We start from the raw sequence: 23,189 nt of genomic DNA on the forward strand, positions 1-23,189 counted from the left end.
TTGTTCAGCAGTCTCTCTCCTCTCCCCTCCAGGGACTCCTTCAGCAGAATGAGCCTTCGCAAGTTTGAAATGTGAAGAGGAAATTCTAGCCAGCCCTGATCTAATTTATTTGTTTGTAAATATTAAATTCTCAATGGAAAAAATCAGTATTCAAACAAAGTGAAAAAGCTAAAGTTAGTGTTAAGAAGGAATGTCATTCCAGTTTTGTATGCATTTACAAAAAAGGCCTGTTACAATCATTCGGATTGAAAGCATACGTGTCAACTGTATTCAATATCCTGTGTGCACTTTTTTATTATTAGTGTCTTAATGCATTTTACAACACCTGGTACGACTTTGAAAGTTTACTATTTAATCCGAATGAAAAACATGCAAAAAAAAAAAAGGTACCACTATTTATCTTTTTTTGTTACATTTCTTTAAACATTGAAATGTTTTAAACATTCTTGAATAATTTTTATGTAGCTTTTGTTTACCTTAAGTATTTTATTAAATAAATATTTTAATGCAGTGTGTTCAATTTTTATGTAGTAAATACAATTACACTTTTTTTAATGTGCTAATGTTTAATAGAGGTATATGAAAATCTACAGAAAAAGGCCAGAATAGAAAATCAAGGAAATATTTAGTCATTTCCCTCTGCCCACATATACCGCAACACCTTTACTATAGTCATAAGTTACTTCTCCATAGTAAAATAGTCAGTTTTATTGCTTTTACAATGGCTTTAGCTTTACACCAATGAATGCAGTGGAGAACAGGGACTTATTCCTCAGAGCACCTTGCAGAATAAGTCAGCTGCTTCCATTTGTAAAATTACCACAGCTGTCCTTTGGCGCTTCCTACCGTATATAATTGTTTATATATCTTAATGTCTGCTGCATTTGTGTGTGTGCTTAAGCACTTAGCTTGATCACATTTAATAAGCCTGATCCACATGGTTTAGCTCTCTGGAATAAGCCCCAAGTTGATCACCACATGGAAACGGCAACAAAAGAAAAAAAAAAAGCTTTCACTGGAATGAGGTATGGTTGAAAAGGTTAGGTGTACCTTCACACTTAGACCCTGCACACAAACACATTCAGCTATATTGGATTGTGTGCAGTCAGTCTAATCTCAGCAAGTGGCAAATGTGTTCCCAAGATGGAGGCATGTTGTGGTCTGGCTGAACCTGAGAACAGCCCAGCCGTGTCTAAATGATATGGTGCTTCATCTTTACACTCCCCGTCAACTACCTTTGACAAATAACCCGAATGAATACTTCAGGGATAAAATTAGACGTACAAGAGTTCTTAAAAATAATTTTAAAAAACAAAAACCGGCGCACAAGCACACTACTTGTATCAGGCAGTGAAATAAGAGTGAATTACAGAAACGATTTACAATACAAACAGCAAGTAGCAAGGTGCATTTTGCGAGAGCCACCCAAAAGTCTGTGGCTTTCGTGTCAAGGGTTTCAAGGGAAGGGGGAGTACAATAAGGAGTTCAAGCTCCTGAAAGAGGACCCCTCGAAAAAAGGGACATTATGGCATATATAAATGTGTACCTGTGTGCATTGTCATCAGCATTATGCCTTAAACCTTTCTTCAGCGATGACAAAAGATGACCCAATTAGGGTCAGGTTTTTATCTTTGATAATTTATATGGAATCGACAAATGTGGTGCCATGGTTATGGACTGCAGCCATCAGTTTATTTCTCCTTTAATCTTTTTGTAGAAGAGGAGGTAAGGTGTGGAGGTGGAACAGGTCTCGGGAGAGCAGGCTCTGAGGAATTCGTCTTCTTCAAAGAGCCTAACCTCCGAGTCATCGAACAGCATCCACTTCCCCTCATAGTCCAGAAGGTTCTGCAGAGCAGAGCCAAAACACACCTCACTCTCCTGTCTCCTGGAACCTCTGTCTTCTTCCAGCCTTTCTTTTTTCAGGCCTTCGTTCTGCACAGGAGCACTGCTGGTGCAAGCAGACTTCTCAGAACTGGACTGTTTGCTGCTGCTGAGCTCGTAGTTGGAGACGCTCCGCTGACCCCCTAAGAGGCCGACGCCCTCTGAAGGTCTCTTCCCGCCCACTTTGCCGGAGGTGGCAGTCGCTACGGTATCACCGGACGTGTTTGTCATTCTGCGGCTCAAGCTGAAGGACACCTCCCCATCATCGTAATCCGGCACCAGAACCTCTTCTTTCTTCACGGTCTCTCTGCCCTCATTTCTCTCCTCCTCCAGAGGCTGGGACTTTAGGTTGGTGCCGTGGAGGTCTGTCATGCGGATGTAGGTGGTGTAATGGCCACTACTGATGGTGACCCCACTGTGCATCACTACAGCAAACAGCCTGTAATGGCGCCCCTGGTCAGGGGCAACGGGTTGCGTACACCACTCCTCCAGCGAGAGGCGGAGAGGAGTCTGGAGAGGTGTGTTCACCTTGGACAGTCCAGCATATGGGTCCATCCTGTCCAAAAGGGATGCAGGAGGCAGTGGACATCAGCATTTACAGAGACCACTCAAGCAGAAGTAAGTAATTTAATAACTACATCTAGTATTCAGGTGATTGTTTTCCCAGACACAACACTAAAATCATACCCAAACAAATTTCCACACTTAGTGCATGCAAATAATAATCCAAACCATCGAAAATTTGGAAACGTACTCTGAGCCACTGGCTGAGAAACACTTCAGGTGAATTGTAACAACTTCTGGGGTCTTGTCAAACAGAAGACTTCTTTCAGCCTCCGTATAATGATGGCACGTCTCACAGAAGTACTTATCTGGCCCAACGATCCGCTCCACTGATGCAAACTGAGAGATGGCCCACTTTAACGTCTTTCGGTCAGGCTTAGGATCTGGAGAAACTGAGGATATTGAGAAGACAGTGAAAAAAGTTACATTATGGCTGGTTTCTCAGATGCTAAATAACCCTTAACCAATATATTTTCATAGTGATAACAACAGATGTTTTTTCTTTAAGGTTTAGACAGATGTCTTTATTATCTATGTACACGTTTGTCTGAGTGCATGCATGAAATCTACTAACTTTCTGAACTGGGACTCGAGCAGCAGTTCTCGTCCTCTTGCACTGGTACACTTATGTCCTGGAAGTCCTCTCTCCTTTCAGTGTAGCACTCGCATTCTAGGCAGCGTGTCCGCAGCACCAGCTGACCCTGGAACAGCTGCTTTAGCATGTCCAAGGCATGCAGTTCTGTTCAATTGTCGAAAAGTTAGATGAGATATATTAAACTGTGACTTTCCAATGATGCTCCTTAAGACACACACACGCCATAAAAGTATTGGTGTCCAAAATTACCTCCTCTCGTTGCACCATTCTGATGTGTCACAGGTGTGAGATTGTCTTTTTCAGAGGACGCCTTCTCCTGGTCCTGAGGTTTCTGATCATTACTGGTGTTGGGGTGGTCCGCCTTGCCCTCTGCCTTTTCGCCAGTGTGGGAACTCATTTTGCCCATGCTGCGAAACTTTGAGAAGATACTGGGCTGCTTCCCCGAAGACTTCAGCCAGCTCAGTTTTGCTCTCTTCTTCCTTTTGCTCACTTCTTTCGTGGTTCCCTCACTCTTCTCCTCCTCTGTGTTGCTTGCTCCCTCCTTCCTTTGCTCCTTCTCTTCCCCCTGTGCCTCCGCTTCTTTGGTCCTCTCCTCACCCAGAGCTGACCCATTTTTCATGGCATCACCGGACGACTTTCTCTTTGACCGGGTGAAAGGCTTGCTCCCCTCTTCGTTTTTGTTTGGTTTGCTCTGAGACTTTGGCTTCTTCTTGGCATTGCCGGCTTCGGTGTCACTTTTTCTTTTCCCACTCAGCTGGCCATCAGAGTTCTCGTCTTCCTCTTGGGTAGTCGTCCTGTCCCCTGTGCCGATCGCGTCACCCTCTGCCATGTTGGGCTCGTCTTGATCACTTCTCAGTTCTTTTTTAATGGCGTCACAGGCCTCCTGGATGTATGCAAGAATGCACTGCAGAACCTCCTGGGCGTCGTGCTGCAGAAAGCCTTCATACATGGGATTTAGCTGCCTGCCATGGGTATGGAAAGGATGTTTGTTTTTGTTCAGCTGTAATCCATAATTATCTAGAATTTCACTTGGTTGGACTAGCAAGTTCAAAATAATTACAGGGTCGTCTATGTTTTAAGATCAATCTTAGTTGTGCTCATCTTGGATTTTTAAATAAAAAGCTAGGAATGCTTAGAGGATGAGGGCTGCTAATGGAAGCAGTTCCCAGAAGTACCTTAGTGTGTTGAGAACTTTGCGTGGGGGTGTGGCCAACTCTCCTTCACTGTATTTCTCTGGGTTAAAAAGGAAGCTGGACTGCAGCTGCTCCACTGATGAGATCAGGCTATGGAAACTGCCGAGCAATTCCATGTGAACACGCATGGAATCATCTTGAGATTCTCCCTGCTGACACCAAATCAAGTGCTTTTTAAACATCATTACAATACAGTACAATAGAGCACCCCCTTTTGGAATTGCCATGAATTTATGAACATGTTTACAATTAACTTGGTCCATCACAGATTTATTCACTACAGTGCTGTGAGGAAGGGCCCATCTGACACACTGGGGGATGGACAATGTGATGCTTAGAAACTACAAACTGAACTTTTAAATATGCCATTAATTAATTAGTCCAATTTTTACATAACGAGAATTAGCAACTTATAATTAATAGCTGGAGCTATAATTAATAGCTGGAGACATACCTCTTCACTTTTAGCATCAGTTTTCTGTTTGTCTTTTAGTTTAGACAAAAGATACAAGGTTTTAATAGCATCTTTAAATCCAGGGCAGTAATACAAGACCTGCCATGCATAAGAAACAGTAAGTGAACAGTCACATCATGTGAACATAGAAATTCAAATACTAAAGCATGCACATAATTTACAGTTTACAACAAAACTTTGACAAACCTGAAGAATGCTGTTCAGGTAGCAAGTATTTCCCAGATTGTTAAGACCCACAAAGGGGACAAGGTTCTCTCTTTTTCCAGAAGGAATCGATGAGGGACAAGGCACTGGGACTATCTGCTCACAACTTAAACAAAAATAAACACTCGATTATATTCTGCACGGTGGCTGGATGCAACAGTAATTCAGGTGGCAGGTACAGTGCTTTCTAAGGCAACACCTCGCAGTTTCTTCTGGGTCGGCGGCGATCGTCTCCTCCGCTCGGGGCTCGGAGAAGTCCAGCGCCCGTTTGGTCTCTTTCTTCTGGAAGAACTTCAGGGAGAGTCGACTCTTTTTCATTGGACTTCCATGCGCAGCCACAACTCTCTCGTCCTCCAGGCCGGGCATTTTGCCCCGCCTACGAGAAAACTGGGAGTGAAAATCACGCTGAAATATTAGTTCATTGTGGGGAAAAAAAACACAGAAAGCAAAACTTTAAACAAACCGCAACTGATCTAAATAAACAAGGCAGACGTCCGTGTCCACTGCCATCATCCAGTGAAAAACAACCGAGAATCATTCGCTAGCTAAAGCCCACAATGTTTAGCAAGCTAACTCAGGCTAGCAGCCCGGCTAAAGGTTATCTGCAGAAGTAGCAGTCAAATTGAACTTTCTAAACGAGCGCGTAAACGTCTGGACTCAGTCAGATCGACACATCTTCAGAGTTGAGCACCTCGCCTACAGCTCAACCGCTCGTGTGGGCCTGTAACTATAATACACGCTAGCTGCCAGCTAGCTAGCCAGCCACCTCTCTGCCCACACCAAACGCACGCACGTCGGTGTAAACGGGCCGTCTACGACTTATAGACACGGGAAGACGTTACTAATGTCACATAAGTACCTTATTCGATGTAAACACGCCGGCACTGACGTCTGGTAAACATTAGTCCGTTTAGCCGGTTAGCCAGCAGCGCCGGTGGACGGGAAGAGAACGCGCGCGCGCTGCCTTCCTAGGTAAAGGCGGGAATCTAGTGCGCATAGGCTGGCTGGATAGTACGTAAATAAACCATGGTTACAAACCTGTAGTACGGTGTTTACGTAAACGCTCTTACAGAAGGCCGGTTACATCTTGGCGCGGCGTCAGCTGAATAACGTCTTAATTCGCCGTAAGAAGGTAAACAGTTTGACAACTTCGTCGGGCTGGGCGGACGTAGAACTTGGCGCGTTTTCCAAAAAGCAGCACACCCACTGCCGTTGTCGACTTGATGGAAGGTGGCGTTGGTTTAATTAGCTGCTTTAAGCAAAAAATCCCCAAGGACCGCGATTTGTGAATAAAATCGTGTAGCTGTTGTTACGGCACGTGTAATTTTAAATGTTTAAATATAAAACAAGTAAAGATTGTGTAATTTGTACAGGCAAAATTTCAGAGTACCAGTTGCGTCACGTGATCTCGTTGTTCCTGAGGGAGTTAAGCCCATAGACTGCATGGTCAAACCAGGGCTCTGGGTCAAACCCCGCAGGATCGGTGTGGCTACGCAATTTGGTGCTGGTTTATGCATCTGTTAATATGTTAGACCTCCAAACCATTTAGGAGGTTTTGGATTATGATCCATGTTTGTACCAACAATCATATCATCACAAACGATGTATAATTTACGATTAACCAGACATCTGGATTAAATTGGGTGGCATTTTATTTAAGACTCCATCTTGTTTCATTCATCGATTTTGAACTCTGCTGGCGCGGCCAGTTACGCCAGGAGCTCATTTTGTGGAAACAATGTTTAAAGTTTAAGGAATCAAAGGCAATGTGCATGTTTCCCTGTAAGGCCCCTTGTTGCAAAATTACATCACGTTTAGCTGTACCAAAAACACTAACACTATGTTGATCTAAGTCACACAATGCACTGCATGGCCACTTAGATCAACATAATAAAAGGAGAACCCAGACCACTTGGATCCACAGAGTCCAGAACAATGCACCATACTTGCAATTCCCCTGCCCACTTACATCCATACATTGTGTGACTTGAGGGGAATGTATCACACAATTAGCATGAATTTGCATTGAAATGATTCATATTTTAGCATTCTCTAATCCTTCCCACCTTCTAATCCTTCCTTTTCGTTCCAGAATGCTACGAGCAAGGAAATCTGTACACCGTGAAAGATGTCATTGACACTGTTCAAACTGCAGAGTGATTTTGAAATGGAATCATACACCAGTGACGAGGAGCTGCACAAACAGAACCAGGCACCCATAGATTGCCCAACTGCTGATGAAGAGGAAGTTGCAGCAACTGAACCAAGCCAAACAACTTATCGGACCATGCCCCAGGACCGATATCGCTGGCTGACAAAGGGAATTCACTAGTCCATGTACCAATTTCTCTGGTCCAGATGTCACGAGTGGTGCTCTTAATCTCCATACACCATTAGAATACTTCAGAAGGTTTGTGACAGAAGACATGATCCAGGCTCTGACAGAAAACACAAATGTGTACAGCCTACAAAAGCATAGCACATGTCTAAACACCAGTGACAAGGAAATTGAGCAAATGATTGGCATGTACCTGAAGATGGGCCTGATGCAAATGTCTGGAGTCCGTATGTACTGGGAAGCAGACACACGGTATGGTTAAGTCTCTCAACATCTTTGCATTTTGTCAACAACCGCACAGTGTCAGAGGCACAAAAGAAAGACAAACTCTGGAAACTCAGACCATGGCTAGCTTCCTTTAGAGAGAAATGCCTGCTCGTGATACCTGAAGAGCACAACTCAGTAGATGAGATGATGGTTCCATTCAAGGGGAAATTTAGTGGCATAAAGCAACAAATGCGAAGCAAACCCAATCCATGGGGCTTCAAATTGTGGGTGAGAACTGCGTCCTCTGGCATCCTCTGTGACTTTGATGTGTACCAAGGCAGCATCGATGGAAGACAAGCCAGATCTGAACTTGGAATGCCAGGCGATGTAATGAAGCTTGTCTCCACACTTCCAGATGGTCAAAACTATAAAATCTATGCTGACAACTACTTCACTTCTGTCCTCTTAGTAGTTCAGCTCCTTGACCATGTAATGCATTTTGTATGGACAGCCAGACAGGCACGCCTACCAAACTGTTTCCTTGAAGATGAGAAGAGTTTGAAGAAAAAGGGGAGAGGAAGCTTTGATGTCAGAGTGGAGGGAAACCACAACATCTGTGCTGTGAGATGGTATGACAACAGGGCAGCCACCCTTGTGTCATCCTTTGCTGGCCCAGAACCGGTCACCAAGATTAAGCGCTGGAACCAAGCAAACAAATCATATACATAGGTTGAGAGGCCGTACATCGTGGATGCCTAGAACAAACACATGGGTGGTGTGGATTTGCTGGACTCATTTGCTGCCAAGTACAAGTTCCCGATGAAATCACATCGCTGGTACATGTACATCTTCTGGCACACCATCACCCTTGCCGTTATAAATGCCTGGCTCCTATACAAGAGGGACTGCAAAGCGTGCAACATTCCCAAGAAGGAGATTCTGAACAGGAGAGGGTTTCAGGCACAAATAGCATCTTCTCTCGTCCTGGTAAGGATCAATCTTTGTTTGTGTTATTAAATATTCCACTATTTACATCATTTTAATCTCTGTTTGTAATTGTAATTTATCTTTTTCTAATTTTCTTCAGGTAAACTCAATTACCCCAAAACCACAGCGAGGGCGACCATCTTTAGGCAGGGGGAGCCCTGTATCACCGACGACATCATGGAGCTCCGTATCACCAGTGACATCTCAGAGCCCTTTGACATCCATGGCAGTAATACCACAGAGACGTGTGTCTGCCAAGAGGAGGTTATGTGTACCGCCAGTGGATGTGCGCAAGGACATGTTCGCACATTTCTCGGTGAAATCAAAAAGAGGACGCTGCAGACACTGTGATAAAGGCTACACTAATACCCTCTGCAGGAAGTGTAGTGTGCGGCTATGCTTTTCAGATGAAAGGAACTGCTTTTTGGAGTACCATTGTACCTAAAACAAGTGGTTATCAACATTTCCTCCCAATAGTCTGGGTTCAGTCCGCTTGTCCTGGGTCTGCAACACAGTTTTTATTCTTATTTTTTAACCAATAAATTAAGATTCATAAAAGTATGACTGCTCTGTGATTATTAATTATTAATGCAAATCAAGCCTTATTCGTACAGTATATTTGTTTTGACAGCATGAGTGCAAATACACAAATTCTGCTCCTATCTAAGCCCGATGTAGATGTAAAAACTTACTAAAACATAAAAAACTTGGTAACACTTCAGTTTCTGCATCAGAGGACCCCTTTAACATCATATATGTATTTGTGACGTGAGGGAAGGTTTTTATTTTTGTAGTTCATGTTTCTTCAGGGACCCAAACCCTATAAAGCTGAGATTATATAAATTATTTTAATCTTGTGATGTGAAATGTTTCACCCCAGGTTAGCATATAAATAAGATGCTGAAAGGTGTTTTGCGTAGATCATCCACACACAGATCTGCTCGCTCGTGTTTTAAATCCTGACGTTTGAAACGTAAACACGGACATTCTTCGTATTACAAAAATGCAATGAATACAGAATCGCTATTTAAATGTGTGTTTCATCTTGAGCAGTAACTGAGATGCTGTCAGTACACTTTTTAGTAGTTCGTATAACTCGTCAGGCTGAGTGCACACCTTTTTATCTTATTGACATTAGCAAAAAAAAACAAACAAACCGTGAGATATTTTTTTGTTAGCCTTTGTTTGTGTGAGTATAGCCGTGGATGAGCAGCCTTACTGGAGGAAATACACGCCTCTTCCTATTGCATATCTCCATTAATCTTAAGACTGAGCCTTTCTGTATGCTCTGTAGGAGGTAAAGCAGCATTGTCTGTTCCTGAGCCCTAGGGATGGAGCATGAGGAAATGCAGAGAAATAGACCAGCGTGATCCAAGAGTGAGAGGCATGTCCTGGAATCCGGCAGCCCCCACCGAGATGCGTGCTGCCTTTTCACTGGAAACTAGCACTCTCCCAGTTTCATTTGGTAGTATCAACCTTTTCTTACATGACCAGGTCACCTCTAAGAGGAAGAATCAGATTAATTCTTCTCATTCTAAGAATCAATATTACTGGTATAATGAGATGGACAACAGTTTTATATTCATAAAGAGGCAGTCCACTATGTAGAAATGTCTTCAGTGTACCCAGTCTTAAGTGTATCCATGTTTTTTTTCCAATCCCCAAACGTGCGTTAGCGCTGGTGTAGGGAGTGGTGGCCGGCTGGAGTGCGTGTGTGTGTGTGTGTGTGTGTGCTCACACGTGTATGTGTGTGTAGCAAACCCTCTGTCTCCCATTGGGTGGATGCTAGGGGAGGGTGTGTGTTCAGTTTCACAGTATAGTGCCTGTGTTATGGGAACACGCTCGTCCGTCCCCCTCTCCGCTCCTCCACAACAGCTGTACTGCAGCTCCAGATGCCGTGTGTGTACGAGGGCAGGGAGAAGGGACCTGACCGCCACCGCTGATCCTCGCCTGAGCTGGCTTACCGACGGTCCGCCTCGCCTCTGCAGAAGTCGTGGAAAGGAAGCGCTCTTCCGAGACTAAGGTTAGACAGGTGACATTATTCATTCCTTCTCTCAGCTCCGATCTCTGGATTCCCTCCTCTGCCTTGCTGGTTGTGGTCACCTCCCAGTGCTCATCTGTCTTGTATTTATTTTCCTGTGGTTTCATATTGGGATGGCTGCATCAGCAAACCAGACAACCACTCACACATGCACCGACATACGTAAACATATGCACCATGCACCACACAGCCATAATCAAAGTATTACTCTCTACCTCGTCTTTTCCATCCCTGCGTCTCTTTCACTATTTTCATAATCTTATTTAGCCTCCATATTTAATCTGGTTCCGTGCTTAGCTGTACCATGTTTCGGTTGCCACCCCTGCCGGGCTGTAATGTCGACCAGCTGGCCATTTTCATGTGGGTCTGGCAGAGATGACGGCCACCCGGCGGGGAGAGCTGCCTCTCCTCACGCTTTAGTGAAGCATCGTCGTCTTCCTTTGGCTTCCTGGCGTGTTGACACTGCTCACTAGCTGATGGGCAGCCCTGTCTGCAGTGCTCACTGGATCCAGGGTGCTACGGAGGAGGAAAGGAGCTGGCCGAGATCGCGCCACTCTCCTGAGATTGCGCAGGAGGGGGGGCGGTGGAGGGGGGTTCCCTGCACGAGCCTTTCAGCTGGCGCTCACTGGCAAATGCAACATGTCAGGAGGCAGTAGGTTAGTTTTTGGTTATGCACTCAGTGGCGGAGCTAGACTTTTATCCTTGGGGTGGCCAGAGGGTGGCCAAAGCTATTTTAGGGGGTCCATAGACTATGACAATGTATATTTAAGAAAAGCATTCAATTGCAATCAAAATCTGTAAATGTTATACTTTTCATATCAAGTACATCTTAAGCACGCAGGAGATCAGATTTGTGTATGAAATTTGCAGTTTTTTAACAATGTGCAAAATGTACAACATGTAAAAGTAAAAACACAGATGTGCTACTTCTGGCATATCTTACAATCCAAATATACCAAATAGGAAAGCTGCTTTCAGCATTCCCTCGATCAGTGAGTGACTGTTTTTGAAATAATTAATTGCACGAGTACATTTCAGTAACTTACATCACTGACACGGTCACACAAACCTAAGTCGGGGCAAAGAAACCACTGTAGATGTAATGTGTAGTATAATATTATTTTTCCTAGAAAAGTGTCTTTTTTTTACTATTTATTTATAATATAATTCATTCTATTACCCACACCTACAGAGTTAAAAAAAAAAGGAAAATGTTTTATAAGCTGCACCGGGCTAAAAGCCGCATATATCTACTGAACTGAACACATTTAACTGAACTGGGGTGAGTTTCCCAAAACGTTCTTAGCGCTAGTACTTCGTAACCTCGTATGAAATGTACGGGGTTACGAAGTAGCCTACTTAGCGCTAAGAACGTTTTGGGAAACTCACCCCTGATCAGTTTCTGAACGGTGCCTGTAGCATTTCACGACACTTTTTGCTTTCAGCCGGTGTTGTGGGGCATTCCGACAACCCTCGTTTATCCGCATAAAGACGCTACAGATTATATTATCGATTTATGTTTCTATGCATAAATAAGAGCTAGGTTTTAATTATCCATCACAGCAAACTGCATTATCTATGTCCAAAGCCACATTGGCTCAAAGGTGTTAATTATTTTAAATAAAATACACACTGGCTATACCGAAGTTCACCTCGGATCACGACATCGCAGTATTACAGCAGTATTATGTCTAAATATCTAGTTAGGACAAAACTAGTGTGCTCAATGAACTAAGTTATAATCACTGTACCTCCCGAATATCATCTGTAGCGTCTTTATGCGTGTGCAAACGAGGGGAGTCGGAATTCCGCACAACACGTTTGTTTGAAAAAATTTCTCTGTCGTGCCTGCTGCTTGCATGTGCTAAATGAAATTGAGCATTGAGTATTATTACCGATTACAAAACGCAACAGGCTCTCAACAAGATGTGCGATGCGGTGACATGTCAGTCATCTGGGGGGGCACTTGGGGTGGCCAATCAGAATTCAGGGGGGTCCAGTGCCACCCCGGCCCCTGCTTTGGCTCCGCCTATGTATGCACTTAAAATTAGCGCTGCTTCGAAATCGGTGTTGGGTTGTGGAATGCACTTTTAGTTTTGTTTTTTCCCCATCAGCAACACTGAATATGTTTAGGATACCGAATTTACATAAGAACTGAACATCATCCACTCAATCCTTAAGGTCTGACTTCAGTTTCTGCAAACAAATGTGTTGTATCTCTCAGGTTAACATAGTTTAATGGGCACATGGTTGTGAGGCATGTGATTCAAGGGGCCACCCAGGGGTTCTGATGTTATCCACAGCTTGACGACTGACTGCTCTGTGCAGTGTGATCTGGGCTTTCCAGCTCTGTTCTCTTATCCTGAACATACCAGGAATTTTTTCCCTCTCTTTGAAAGAAATTTGTAATGTTCTTAGCCATATGGGAGACTGTTGCATATATATTCAGCTAAATACCATTGGTATTCTTTAGGGTGATTGAATTTAGCAGCTAATTTGTACAATGCACATTCTTGTATGGTTCTAAGAGGCTGTAGACTATACTGTTAAGTCAAAGATATGTTACACAATATGGCCCTATGATAATTACCTATAAAAACCTGTTATTCGAACCCTCATTACTGCTTAGACCACAGCATTTGCATGCAGATGTGTCTGAAGATATGTACATTTAGATTGGTAACATGTACATACACATTTTGATGTGTTGATTACAACCTGATAATGTTGGAAAATATGATTGATTTGTTTTATATCTAAAGTAGTATATTTAGTAGTATTATTTCTAGTTCTAGTTGTAGTATTGTTTCACTACTAATATTGGTGTGATCTGTCTTCATGACCCCGAGGACCACAAGCCAGTGGAGAGGCTTTGTGTTGAATATCATTTACATCTGTGGAATTAGGCAGGCTTTTCCTTTTCCTTCCATTATGTAGAAAAGCACTGGCCATCGTAGAGAGGAAGGACCGGATGGGTCTGTCCGCCTGCGAAGCTTCATATGGATCTCATTGTTATTGTAAGCAACAACACCAGAGTAGCCTCTTCCTCATTGGGGTTCCATGTGGTTCAGTTCGGCAGCGGATCTCCAAGGGAAGGACTAATACTATGCATGATATCACAGAGAACAACAATGTGCTTTCATTTTCTTCTCCATCGCCGATTGCATTTTCAAATGTGGACAAAAGCGGTTTTATTTACTTTTGTTGCAGGATGGAAATGAGATTGTCGTGGGTGTTAAAATTCTGAGCAGGACCTCTGTTGGAGGAGGGAATGTGATGTCTCCTGGGGGTCATGTGAAGGGCTGTGGGGGCGATTCTGTGTCCTTTGTTTCCTGCTGAAGCACATTTCTCAGAATACAGAGACGAGAATAGTAGATGATGCCGTATGAGCGTGTAGCCACACTTTAGATACATCACTCATGTGAACATTAAAGGGGACCTACTATGGTTTAGCATTTTCCATTTCTTCTAGTGTGTTGTATTGGTCTGCAAAGTTACAAAGCCCAAATTACATGCCAGAGTGTGTGACACTCTACCAAAGCAAACTTTTTTCAGCTACCTGAAACACCTTGTTGGGATTTCTGCCATTTTCCTTGATACATGTTGATGCAATCTTGTAGCACTTTCCAAATTTCCCGCCTACCCTCAAACTTGTCGTGTCCTCACACAAGAGTTTGTTGGTTTTCTATAGCCATGTTGAGAAGATGTTGTGTTCTGCATTGTGAGGGGAAATTTCCTTTGTTTGCTCTGCCACAAAGACAGCTGTTCTAAATATTTTACTTTTACACTCAGTGGATGATTGCTTCAAAAACTATCCCCATTTTAGTGCTGTATTCTCACCTTTCTTACTCCTGATAGGGAAGTCTTAACCCTGTGTGGTCAAATGGAAAGTTCAGGTTTACAATTGGTAAGTGGGTATTTTTGTTTATGGATTTGTTATGGATTGTGTAAAGTAGCTACCACAAGTGGTAGTGTGGAGTTGTTGGCTGTAGTTAACCTGTAGATCCCTCTGTGCTTGGCTAGGCTTCTTGACAAATGAGGCTAACTTGACAACTGCTCGTGTGTGATTAATGGTTTAGCTAATCAGCTGCAGACTCACTTTTAACTACAATTCTGTGGAAATATGGCAATGTTTAAGTCACTAAATGTGGAGGTGGATTTATGATTAGAACATATAATGTTATGGTAACGATCCACTGTTGCAAGAGCATGAATAGCTCACAAACCACTCGACCTTAATGATGTCTAAGGCAAAGTACAGCATCAATATATATTGTGCCTATAAAGAAACAAAAGTATTTACCTACAGAAAAGCATTATTATCACATTATTATCTAAATCTTATTTTGTCAAAGACTTTGGATAATAAAAAATAATTTTGCATATTTTTCAAGCGCATTCTGCAAACTGCAGGACAGGCAGAACCTCTCTGGCTGTCGACCAATCAGAAGAGAGTGAGCAAGCTGAGTAGTCAAATTAGGCTCTTCGAAAGGGCGGGGCTTAAACACGTAGGCACTCTAGCAGAATGTTTCAGACAAGGGTAAAAGAAGTACAGTATGAGAAAAATAATGTATTTTTGGAACATTGAAGCATATAAATCTGTTCTAGTAGACTCCAAAAATAAAACTATGAACAGTGAAAATGAGCATTTTAGGAAAAACGAGAAAGGGAAAAAAATGCTTTAAGGAATCGCTGAGATCCCCCACATATAAGAAGACATTTACTAAAGGCTAGCCAGACAGAAGACAAAGATATTTCTTTCCGATGGATATACATTGAGGGTACTGTGTGTGCTAACAGGGTGTTGTGCATAGTTACACAGCACAGGGTTTGGGGTGTCAAATGCTTTTGTGTACAGGGAGAGGGAGTACCTCTTGGAGCCTCGCAGACAACACGTCATTAGACGTTTAGGCTGGCCATGATGAACTGCAGTTTATGATTTAGACGTCCCAGAGAAGGAGACAGCTGGCAAACACCGAGACTGAACACCATACTGGCAATGAACTGCTGTGATTTGTTTGGCTGAAGTGCTGAAACACATATATTATTGGCATACTATCTGGAATGGCCCTGATTTTCACTCTGGGGTATTTTTTGCTAAATATCCAGGAGAAGATGTGATAAGAAGTTAGTTGGTGCAGAATTCTGGAACACAATTTTGGATGGCTACAGCATGTTCTGTCACTTCTAGCATGAACGTGTTTTGACACTGATTAGACCATAATGGACTCGGTCCTACACCGCTCAAGACAGCCCGTGGCTTGCTTTTCAGGTTTGTTTGCTTGCTTTCCTCAACTGTTTTCATTGCCCTGTCTTCCCCAGAACCAGAGGGTGCATTTTCCTCCCTCTCACTTGTAGTTGAGTAATATTATTATTATTATTTTGTCCACAAAGTATGCTTTGAACCTGAAGGATACCCTAAGAAAACTCCACAGGGCAGCAAAAATGCGATATTGGATAAAGTGGAAATGTGTGGGTAGGTGAGCAGAGGTTGTTTTAGCTTGTAAAGGAATGCAAATAAATTTTGCAACATATCAGCAGATCGTCTGCTCTATATCAGTGTATCGTGTGTGTGTGTGTGTGTGTGTGTGTGTGTGTGTGTGTAGTGTGTGTATGAGAGTGTGTCTGTGTTTGTCTGTGTGTTTTGGCATGCATACAACACTGGTGCAGGGGTACTTTTTTTCTGAGTGTGGGCACTTGCACTTGTGAGCATTTGAACATTTTCTTATGAAACTGAACCATTTAAAGTCAGTTTATAATTATATGGATATAAATTCAGTGGAGAATGGCCTTTCAATGTCTATACGTTGCAGAGAGGTAGAGAGAATCTGGTGATATGGGCACAGTGCTGTGTGTTGTCCTTATTATCATCTCAAATGTTTGTTTGTGTAAGCAGTGTTCATGACCCTTCACCCTACAGCAGTACCCTGAAAGGCAAAGGGGTGGAGCTAGTGCAGCGCATGCACAATGTTCATAAGACAGAGTGGGCTTAGAAAACAACTACACCTCAATCTCCCCTATTCTGTTGTCTTTTATTTTGACAGAACTCTTCTCTTGTACCGGTTGCTGCATTAACGAGCCTCTACTGTGTGATTGGGTTGAGTAGAAGTTAATCATTCATGCTTCTTGATTTTTTTTCATTGTAAGCATTTTGGTTGGTTTGTCACAGAGGCCTAGTCAGTTATTATTTTGAGAGGCAGTGTTGGATATTTACTAACCAGCCCAATCATTAGAAACCCATACCCTACTCCTAGCTTACACCCATTGGCTACTTCATTTGAAACACCTACCCTCCACCTACACCCATTGGCTACTTCATTTGAAACACCTACTCTCCACCTACACCCATTGGCTACTTCATTTGAAACACCTACCCTCCACCTACACCCATTGGTTACTTCATTTGAAACACCTACCCTCCACCTACACCCATTTGTTACTTCATTTGAAACACCTACTCTCCACCTACACCCATTGGCTACTTCATTCGAAACACCTACTCTCCACTTACACCTATTGGTTACTTCATTTGAAATGCCTACCCTCCACCTACACCCATTGGTTACTTCATTTGAAACACCTACCCTCCACCTACACCCATTTGTTACTTCATTTGAAACACCTACTCTCCACCTACACCCATTGGCTACTTCATTTGAAACACCTACTCTCCACTTACACCTATTGGTTACTTCATTTGAAATGCCTACCCTCCACCTACACCCATTGGTTACTTCATTTGAAACACCTACCCTCCACCTACACCCATTGGTTACTTCATTTGAAACACCTACTCTCCACCTACACCCATTGGCTACTTCATTTGAAACACCTACCTGTACATCTTAAAAACCATCAATAAAGAACTAACCAGTAGAAGAATCGGACCCATCGCCCTGTGCCTTCAATGTATTGTATAACAATAAGAACATGTGGTTCCGGGTTGGGATCTGCGCTAACGTGGTCATAAACATCCTCATTAGCACCTCCTTCTGCTAGACTGCTTCAGTAGTGTCATCTTCCTCCTACGGTTTAAAAAATAAATATATCCAAAGAACGTCTTGGTTCAATGTTGATTTAATCTTGAACATGTGTTTCTGTAGGTATACAGTGTATGGAGAAAAAAACCCCATTATGTGTACCGGACGTAATGTTAGCTCTACATGCCATGTTAGCCAAATATATTTCCAGGTGTCTAGATGCCCCCCTAACCCCTGCGATGACTCTGCCTACTCTCATTGGCCACTTTGCGCACATGTTGATTTTGCACTTTGTAGGCGTACAGTCTGTTATTAGGCACAATTTGTCATCCACTCATGTATTAATGGCTGCAGAGTACTGTGGATTTAGTTTGGGTGGTCCTGAAAGTCCTTTCTCAACACACCGGTGATATCCACGTGGTTTGTGCATGGTAGTGGGTGCTGTGCAGGTATGAGTGTATCAGTCACAGCAGTGCATGGTGTTTTAATGCATGTCAGTGTCACCCAAAAATACCCAGCCATCATTGTGGTTGCGTTAGAGCAGACCTGGGCAAACTACGGCCCGCGGGCCACATCCGGCCCGTTGTGCGTCCCTGTCCGGCCCACGAGAGGCCAATCATAAATGAAACAAATATCTATGTCGTGCGTGCAATACAACTGTGATGCTTTTATTTTGAAATCGCTACGTTTGTGTTAATTCCGTATGGACGTACGTGCGCGTGTGTGAGCTGTGCGAGAAACAGTAGGGTTAGGTAGGTGATCAGCGACAAGTTAAGGCTGAATTTATATTTTCGCGAATGAACGTAGCGTGCGAACCTCCGCGAACGGCGGAACATTTACGTGATGAATTTTAATGTTGCATTGTGTTCCAGGTTTGAAATGTGCTGAAATTTAGGCTAAAGTACTTGAAAATGCTTGAAATTGTGACTGTATTTCGATTCACAACAAATAGTTGACTGAACAGGGGGGTAATTCCAGAAAGCGGATTTAGTGACGAAACCGGGTAAGTAAACTCAGAGTTGACGAAAACTCAGGGTTTTCCGTTCCAGATCCCGAGCTTAGAGAGAACCTGAGTCAGCTGGGAAATATTGAAATGGACCTTGAAAGTGCCGTAGAAGTGATTTAAAGGTAGGTTTAAGCCTGGTTTATACTTGACGCGGCGTGAGGGTCCGTGCGGCGAAAATGATGTAATCGCGGTGACTCCGCCCGTGTGCGAGGGCCTCGCGTGCTGTCGATGAACAAAGTAATGTTTGCAGGGTTTATACATCTTTACAAGGTGGAATTAAAGCACGTGTAAGTCACTTTCAAGGTCCATTTCAATATTTCCCAGCACGTTAAACTTAAGTTAAATATTTATACATATACTCAAAATAATTAGCTTTTAATCACATTATTTAATGGTGGTTTATTTTCAAAACGCCCAATCTTAACGTCTTCGCTTTCTCTCATGTTTCGTCCTGGAATTACAAGAGGCTCGTATTTGGTAACGTAATACAAGAAAACTGTTCAGTCAGACAGATATTTGTTGTGAAACGAAGTAGTTACAATTTCAAGCATTTTCAAGTATTTAGCCTAAATTCCAGCACTTTTCAAATCTGAAACAAAAAGCAACATTAAAATTGGTCAGGTAAATGTTCCTTCCCCTGTTTTTGAGGGGTGTTTCTTTACACTAACACATATCGTTTCAGACAACACTGCACAGAATGTGATGCGGCAAGTATAAACGCCTCCGCCGTTTGCGGAAGTTCGCGCGAGGTGGGCGGAGCCACCGCGATTATGTCATTTTCGTTTGTGTGGCCCTCTGACACAATTCAGGTTTCTCATGTGGCCCCTTGTAAAAATTAATTGCCCACCCCTGCTTTAGAGATATGAGTTTCCTGACAATGATCAATCTTGGTGAACAAATACAATGAGAGGCTGGGGAAAAAAATCAAGGAAGAGCTCTTTCTTAAGCTCATGATAGTCTCACAAATGCAGGAAAAATAAGTAAATAAATGGATGCAGTACTTTCACAATATCCTGCACATAAGTCTGCACAAAAACTGGCATGACTTCTCAAATGATTTATTACTATTATTAAGTTGGTATATGTTGTACATTTCTATGCATGTAAAAAGCACAGAACACAAGTATAATGAAGAGTTGGAAGATGGTGCACACAAATTAAACCTGTTTCCAGATGGGCTGTAGGCTCTCATTGTGCAGCTATTTCATGTTTCTAAATGTTTCAAATAAAGTGTGTATGGAGTGTAATGTTAGGCTACTGTGTGCTTGCTCCGTTGCAGCCTATGGCTCTTTGGTGGTATTCTTATTTTTTCCTTCCAAGACATAAGTTTGATGTGGTTTATTTAGTACAGTATAACCAAATTGCCCATCTTAAAGCCATCATCCTAGTGGTTCATTATTGGTGGGTTTATCAGGAATCTGCTTTAGCATATTGTCCTTTGTGTTAAGCGCTCCATCAGGGTTGTTGTGTGATGAAGGGTGTGCAGTGACAGAAGATAACTTGCACTTATCATAAAGAAGCCACTGAGGTTCATTTCTGTGCCTTACACTTTTTGTCATGTTTATTATGTAGGTTGTAATATATAGTCTGTACACTGGGTGGTGTTTTAGCATGTTCACATACAACAGCAAATGGGAACAAGAAATGAGGTGTTGCTTTTAAGGGATGCTCATTGTTCTTTGACCATTTCTGGGAACAAACTCTGTTGTATGGATTTTTATGGATAGATGGATAATATTATCATTATAAAATGTTCAATGATTCATTGAAAGAACTGCTTATTATTAACCATGAAAATGGCTGCATCAGAAGATAATATATTATGGAAGAAATTGGTCAATAGAAGACCTGGTGATGGTGTCTCTAATGAGGCAAGCAAACATATAAAACATAGTTCTTGCAGTGGACAAAGTGGATCATCTACTGGTCTTCTGCAGATCAAGACTCCTTAAAAGATTAAGATCCTTAAAAGACAAAGTGAATTAACAGCACTTCATTCTTCATTCTCATACCTTGCCAAAAAAAAAACCCAACCAACAACATATACCAGTCTTTGATAATGATCCTTTACAGTATAAGCCTGTCATCAGAAGAGGACAAGACAAACGAGTATTTTCTAGAACAATTCACAAGAGGACAGCCCAGAGAACCCAGGCGCAGCCATTAGCATCTAGTGCCAGTACAAGGCTATGTACATTCTTAAAGGTCTTCTAAAGCAGCACTTTGGAAATTAAGGTGGCAGTAATATATGTACAGGAAAGGCATGGCCATATTAAAGCCATAAAAAGGATGCAAAATGAACTCCTTTCAGGTAGGACACAGGAGTAAAGAATATAAAAAAAATTATTTTGTGAAATATGCAGTCAAATCCATTCTACAATTTTACAAGATGATTACCTGCCTAGCATCCTTTGTGTTGCTGAACAGTGACCTATAAGGTTTGAAATGGAAGTTGGCACAGGGTAAGAAATTGCATGAGAAATACACCCATTTTCACAGAGGCTATCGACCAAGGCTATTCTGAGCCGGTGCCACATGGTGGAATATGGTAATGGTAAAATTTGGTAAACTATTCTTCATCATAGGGTAGTTAGAAGAAACAGACGTTGTGAGTTGAGTTTGACTATGAAGCTGGTCTAGCAGAACATCTCTTGGTAAACAACTGTAGCTAGTTCCATATATCACAAGCTCACTGTTGGGAGTATTGATAATGTTCAGATAGAAAGATTTTCTTGTTTACAGAATGACTACTTATGTTTGGAGCAGTATGTTCACCAATATGTGTTCGTTATGCCTTGAGACAAACAGCACAAGAAACAAGGTTCATTTTCTAGAAAAGGTTATTGAAACAGCCCCCAATATGTATATGTGAGTGTGTAGCTTCTGAAGAACTGGCTGTAGCAATGGATAGGTCTTTTACTATTCTCTGTCAGAAAGGAGGGTAGTGTCTTGCAAAATGGCAGAGCAATAGTGGTACAATGTTGCAGTCAGTTCCAGAGGACTACAGGATAAAGGATGTGAAACAGCTAGATCTGGACAGAGGCCAACTGCTAGTCCAAATTACTCCAGTGGTGCATGAAGAAAAACATTTGAATTTAGGATGGATAGATTTGTGGCAAATCAACACAATCATATAAGAGGCCACCGACATCTCACAGAGGAAATACATTTCCACTAAGGAAAACCTAGCAATTTTTTGTTCTCAAGGGAATGAAAGGTAAAACCCTGCTGTCCGTTGGAAGATGACTTAAGGTTTCGTGTTTTTCTCCAGAAATCAGAAGAGCATTGGTCAGCTCTCAGATTGGAGTTCACAAGTGTAAACAGTGATCCAGATATGTTCCTGTTACTGTATTGGTTATACTATATACAGCAAAGGCTACCTTACATCTTATTTCCTGTTTCAATGAACTGGACAAGGTTGGGGAAGATAGAGATCTATACTGACAACTAAAAAGCAGACATGGATATAGCCACTTGTACTAGGAATATGAAAGAAGGCCAGGCAGCCTTTAGAAGAAAACATTTGTCCATCGATGATCTTGTAGCAGCTGAGATTTCCATTATTTGTTTCAGTCAACAGGAGCAGTTTAAAGAAAATATTGCTGCATTAAGGACTGACGGTTCTAGGTTTAAAAAGTGCTACTCTATTATAGGCTGGACCCTGTCCTGAAAGATGGAATGTTGAGAGTTGTAAGACAGCTCGGAAAAACTGCAGTGCCTATAGAGACAAAACTGCCAATCTTATTGTCTAATGATATTTACATCTTGTCTCTCCTTTTTATCAGATTCATGAAACCTCGGAGCACAGTGGAAGAAATCAGATGTTGTCTAGGCTGTGAGCCAGGTCCTGCATCACAGGTGCCAGTTCTGTTGCAAGAAAGATTGTTTCCAGTTGTGTTGTCTGCAGTCATAGAAGAAGAGTACTTGACCAAAAAAGGCTGATTAACCTATGGAAAGTTATCTTCACTTAATGTCAGAGTTGATTATTTTGGGCCTGTTGACGAGTAGAGTTATGGAGTGATATTCACTTGAATGGCAAGTAGAGCAGTTCACTTAGAAGTAACTTATTCACTGGAAACAGGTACATGTATTAATGCATTGTGCAGATTCATCAGTCAAAGAGGTTAAATTTTCAAATTCTGACGTGCCTGTTTTTCATATGTTAAAACCAGACTCTATGTGAAAGCCTTAAAATAGAAATCTCTATTGTGAGGATCATGTCAGAAATAAATCCTCTCTTTCTGCAGTATCTGGTTATATTCCAACTTGGCAGTAAAACGGACGTTTACAACAGTTGATGATCAGACATTGACCCAGGCTCAGTTTATCAGATTTTAAATAATTTAAACTTAATTGTAGGCCTACTGAAAATTAGGTTTCTCTAATTTTGCAGTATTTATATAAACAGGTGTACAGCTTATTTTTTTTAAAGGAGACATTTTGTATACAATAGTTCCAGGTTTCTACAATAAATAGTTCATTGTAATTTCTTTAAGGGTCAGTGTATCTTTTAATAATATATGTAACAAACTGTGATACCATGATAACCGTGATACGGCGGTATTTTCTGAGACGGTTATCATACCGTGAACATCTCATACCGTTGCAACCCTACCTTTGAGTAACAGCTAGATCCAAGGAGCATTACATCTGGGCGAGATTTGGTGGAGTTTTAATCCTCAAGCAGGCTCACACTACAGTTGTCGGTGGAAGTGTGT

At 42.1% G+C, this 23,189-nt stretch overlaps 3 protein-coding genes and 1 long non-coding RNA gene across 16 annotated transcripts in view; 3 read left to right on the forward strand and 1 right to left on the reverse strand.

The window, feature by feature from the left end:
• dock7 (dedicator of cytokinesis 7) overlaps positions 1-443 on the forward strand; it is a 39,242-nt gene extending 38,799 nt beyond the window's left edge. For all 9 annotated transcript variants that reach the window (XM_077014862.1, XM_077014858.1, XM_077014864.1 and 6 more), the window contains one exon: positions 33-443. Coding sequence is in view for 8 of the 9 variants with exons in the window: in XM_077014858.1 (XP_076870973.1) it covers positions 33-75 (43 nt within the window). In the remaining variant the exon portion in view is untranslated. The remainder of the gene's footprint in view (positions 1-32) is intronic.
• Positions 444-532: 89 nt separating this feature from the next.
• Positions 533-6,132, reverse strand: usp1 (ubiquitin specific peptidase 1). 3 transcript variants are annotated; one of them, XM_077014889.1, is made up of 9 exons: positions 5,951-6,132; positions 5,112-5,299; positions 4,895-5,018; positions 4,688-4,786; positions 4,216-4,382; positions 3,290-4,002; positions 3,020-3,184; positions 2,636-2,837; positions 533-2,437 (listed from the first exon to the last, which is right to left on the reverse strand). In XM_077014889.1, exons 2-9 carry the CDS (start codon positions 5,276-5,278, stop codon positions 1,687-1,689), a joined length of 2,388 nt encoding a protein of 795 aa, XP_076871004.1. In that variant the 5' UTR covers positions 5,279-5,299; positions 5,951-6,132; the 3' UTR covers positions 533-1,686. The 3 variants fall into 3 exon arrangements, with proteins under 3 accessions (XP_076871004.1, XP_076871002.1, XP_076871003.1); XM_077014887.1 differs by having other exon boundaries at positions 4,216-4,385; positions 5,951-6,130; XM_077014888.1 differs by lacking the exon at positions 5,951-6,132 and adding an exon at positions 5,772-5,929 and having other exon boundaries at positions 4,216-4,385.
• Positions 2,403-8,898, forward strand: LOC143521696 (uncharacterized). The gene is made up of 3 exons (XR_013132812.1): positions 2,403-2,499; positions 7,005-8,444; positions 8,545-8,898. It is a non-coding gene; the product is annotated as an uncharacterized LOC143521696 (long non-coding RNA).
• Positions 8,899-10,224: 1,326 nt separating this feature from the next.
• Positions 10,225-23,189, forward strand: part of kank4 (KN motif and ankyrin repeat domains 4) — a 48,349-nt gene continuing 35,384 nt past the window's right edge. Inside the window, exons 1-2 of one of the 3 annotated variants that reach the window (XM_077014894.1) lie at positions 10,225-10,467; positions 22,257-22,329. The gene's annotated coding sequence lies outside the window, so the exon portion shown is untranslated. Of the gene's footprint in view, positions 10,477-22,256; positions 22,330-23,189 lie in introns of all 3 variants that reach the window. The other 2 variants (XM_077014896.1, XM_077014892.1) reach the window with 2 other exon arrangements.

The sequence above is a fragment of the Brachyhypopomus gauderio genome, chromosome 8 (assembly GCF_052324685.1).
Source record: "Brachyhypopomus gauderio isolate BG-103 chromosome 8, BGAUD_0.2, whole genome shotgun sequence".
Taxonomy (NCBI): domain Eukaryota; kingdom Metazoa; phylum Chordata; class Actinopteri; order Gymnotiformes; family Hypopomidae; genus Brachyhypopomus; species Brachyhypopomus gauderio.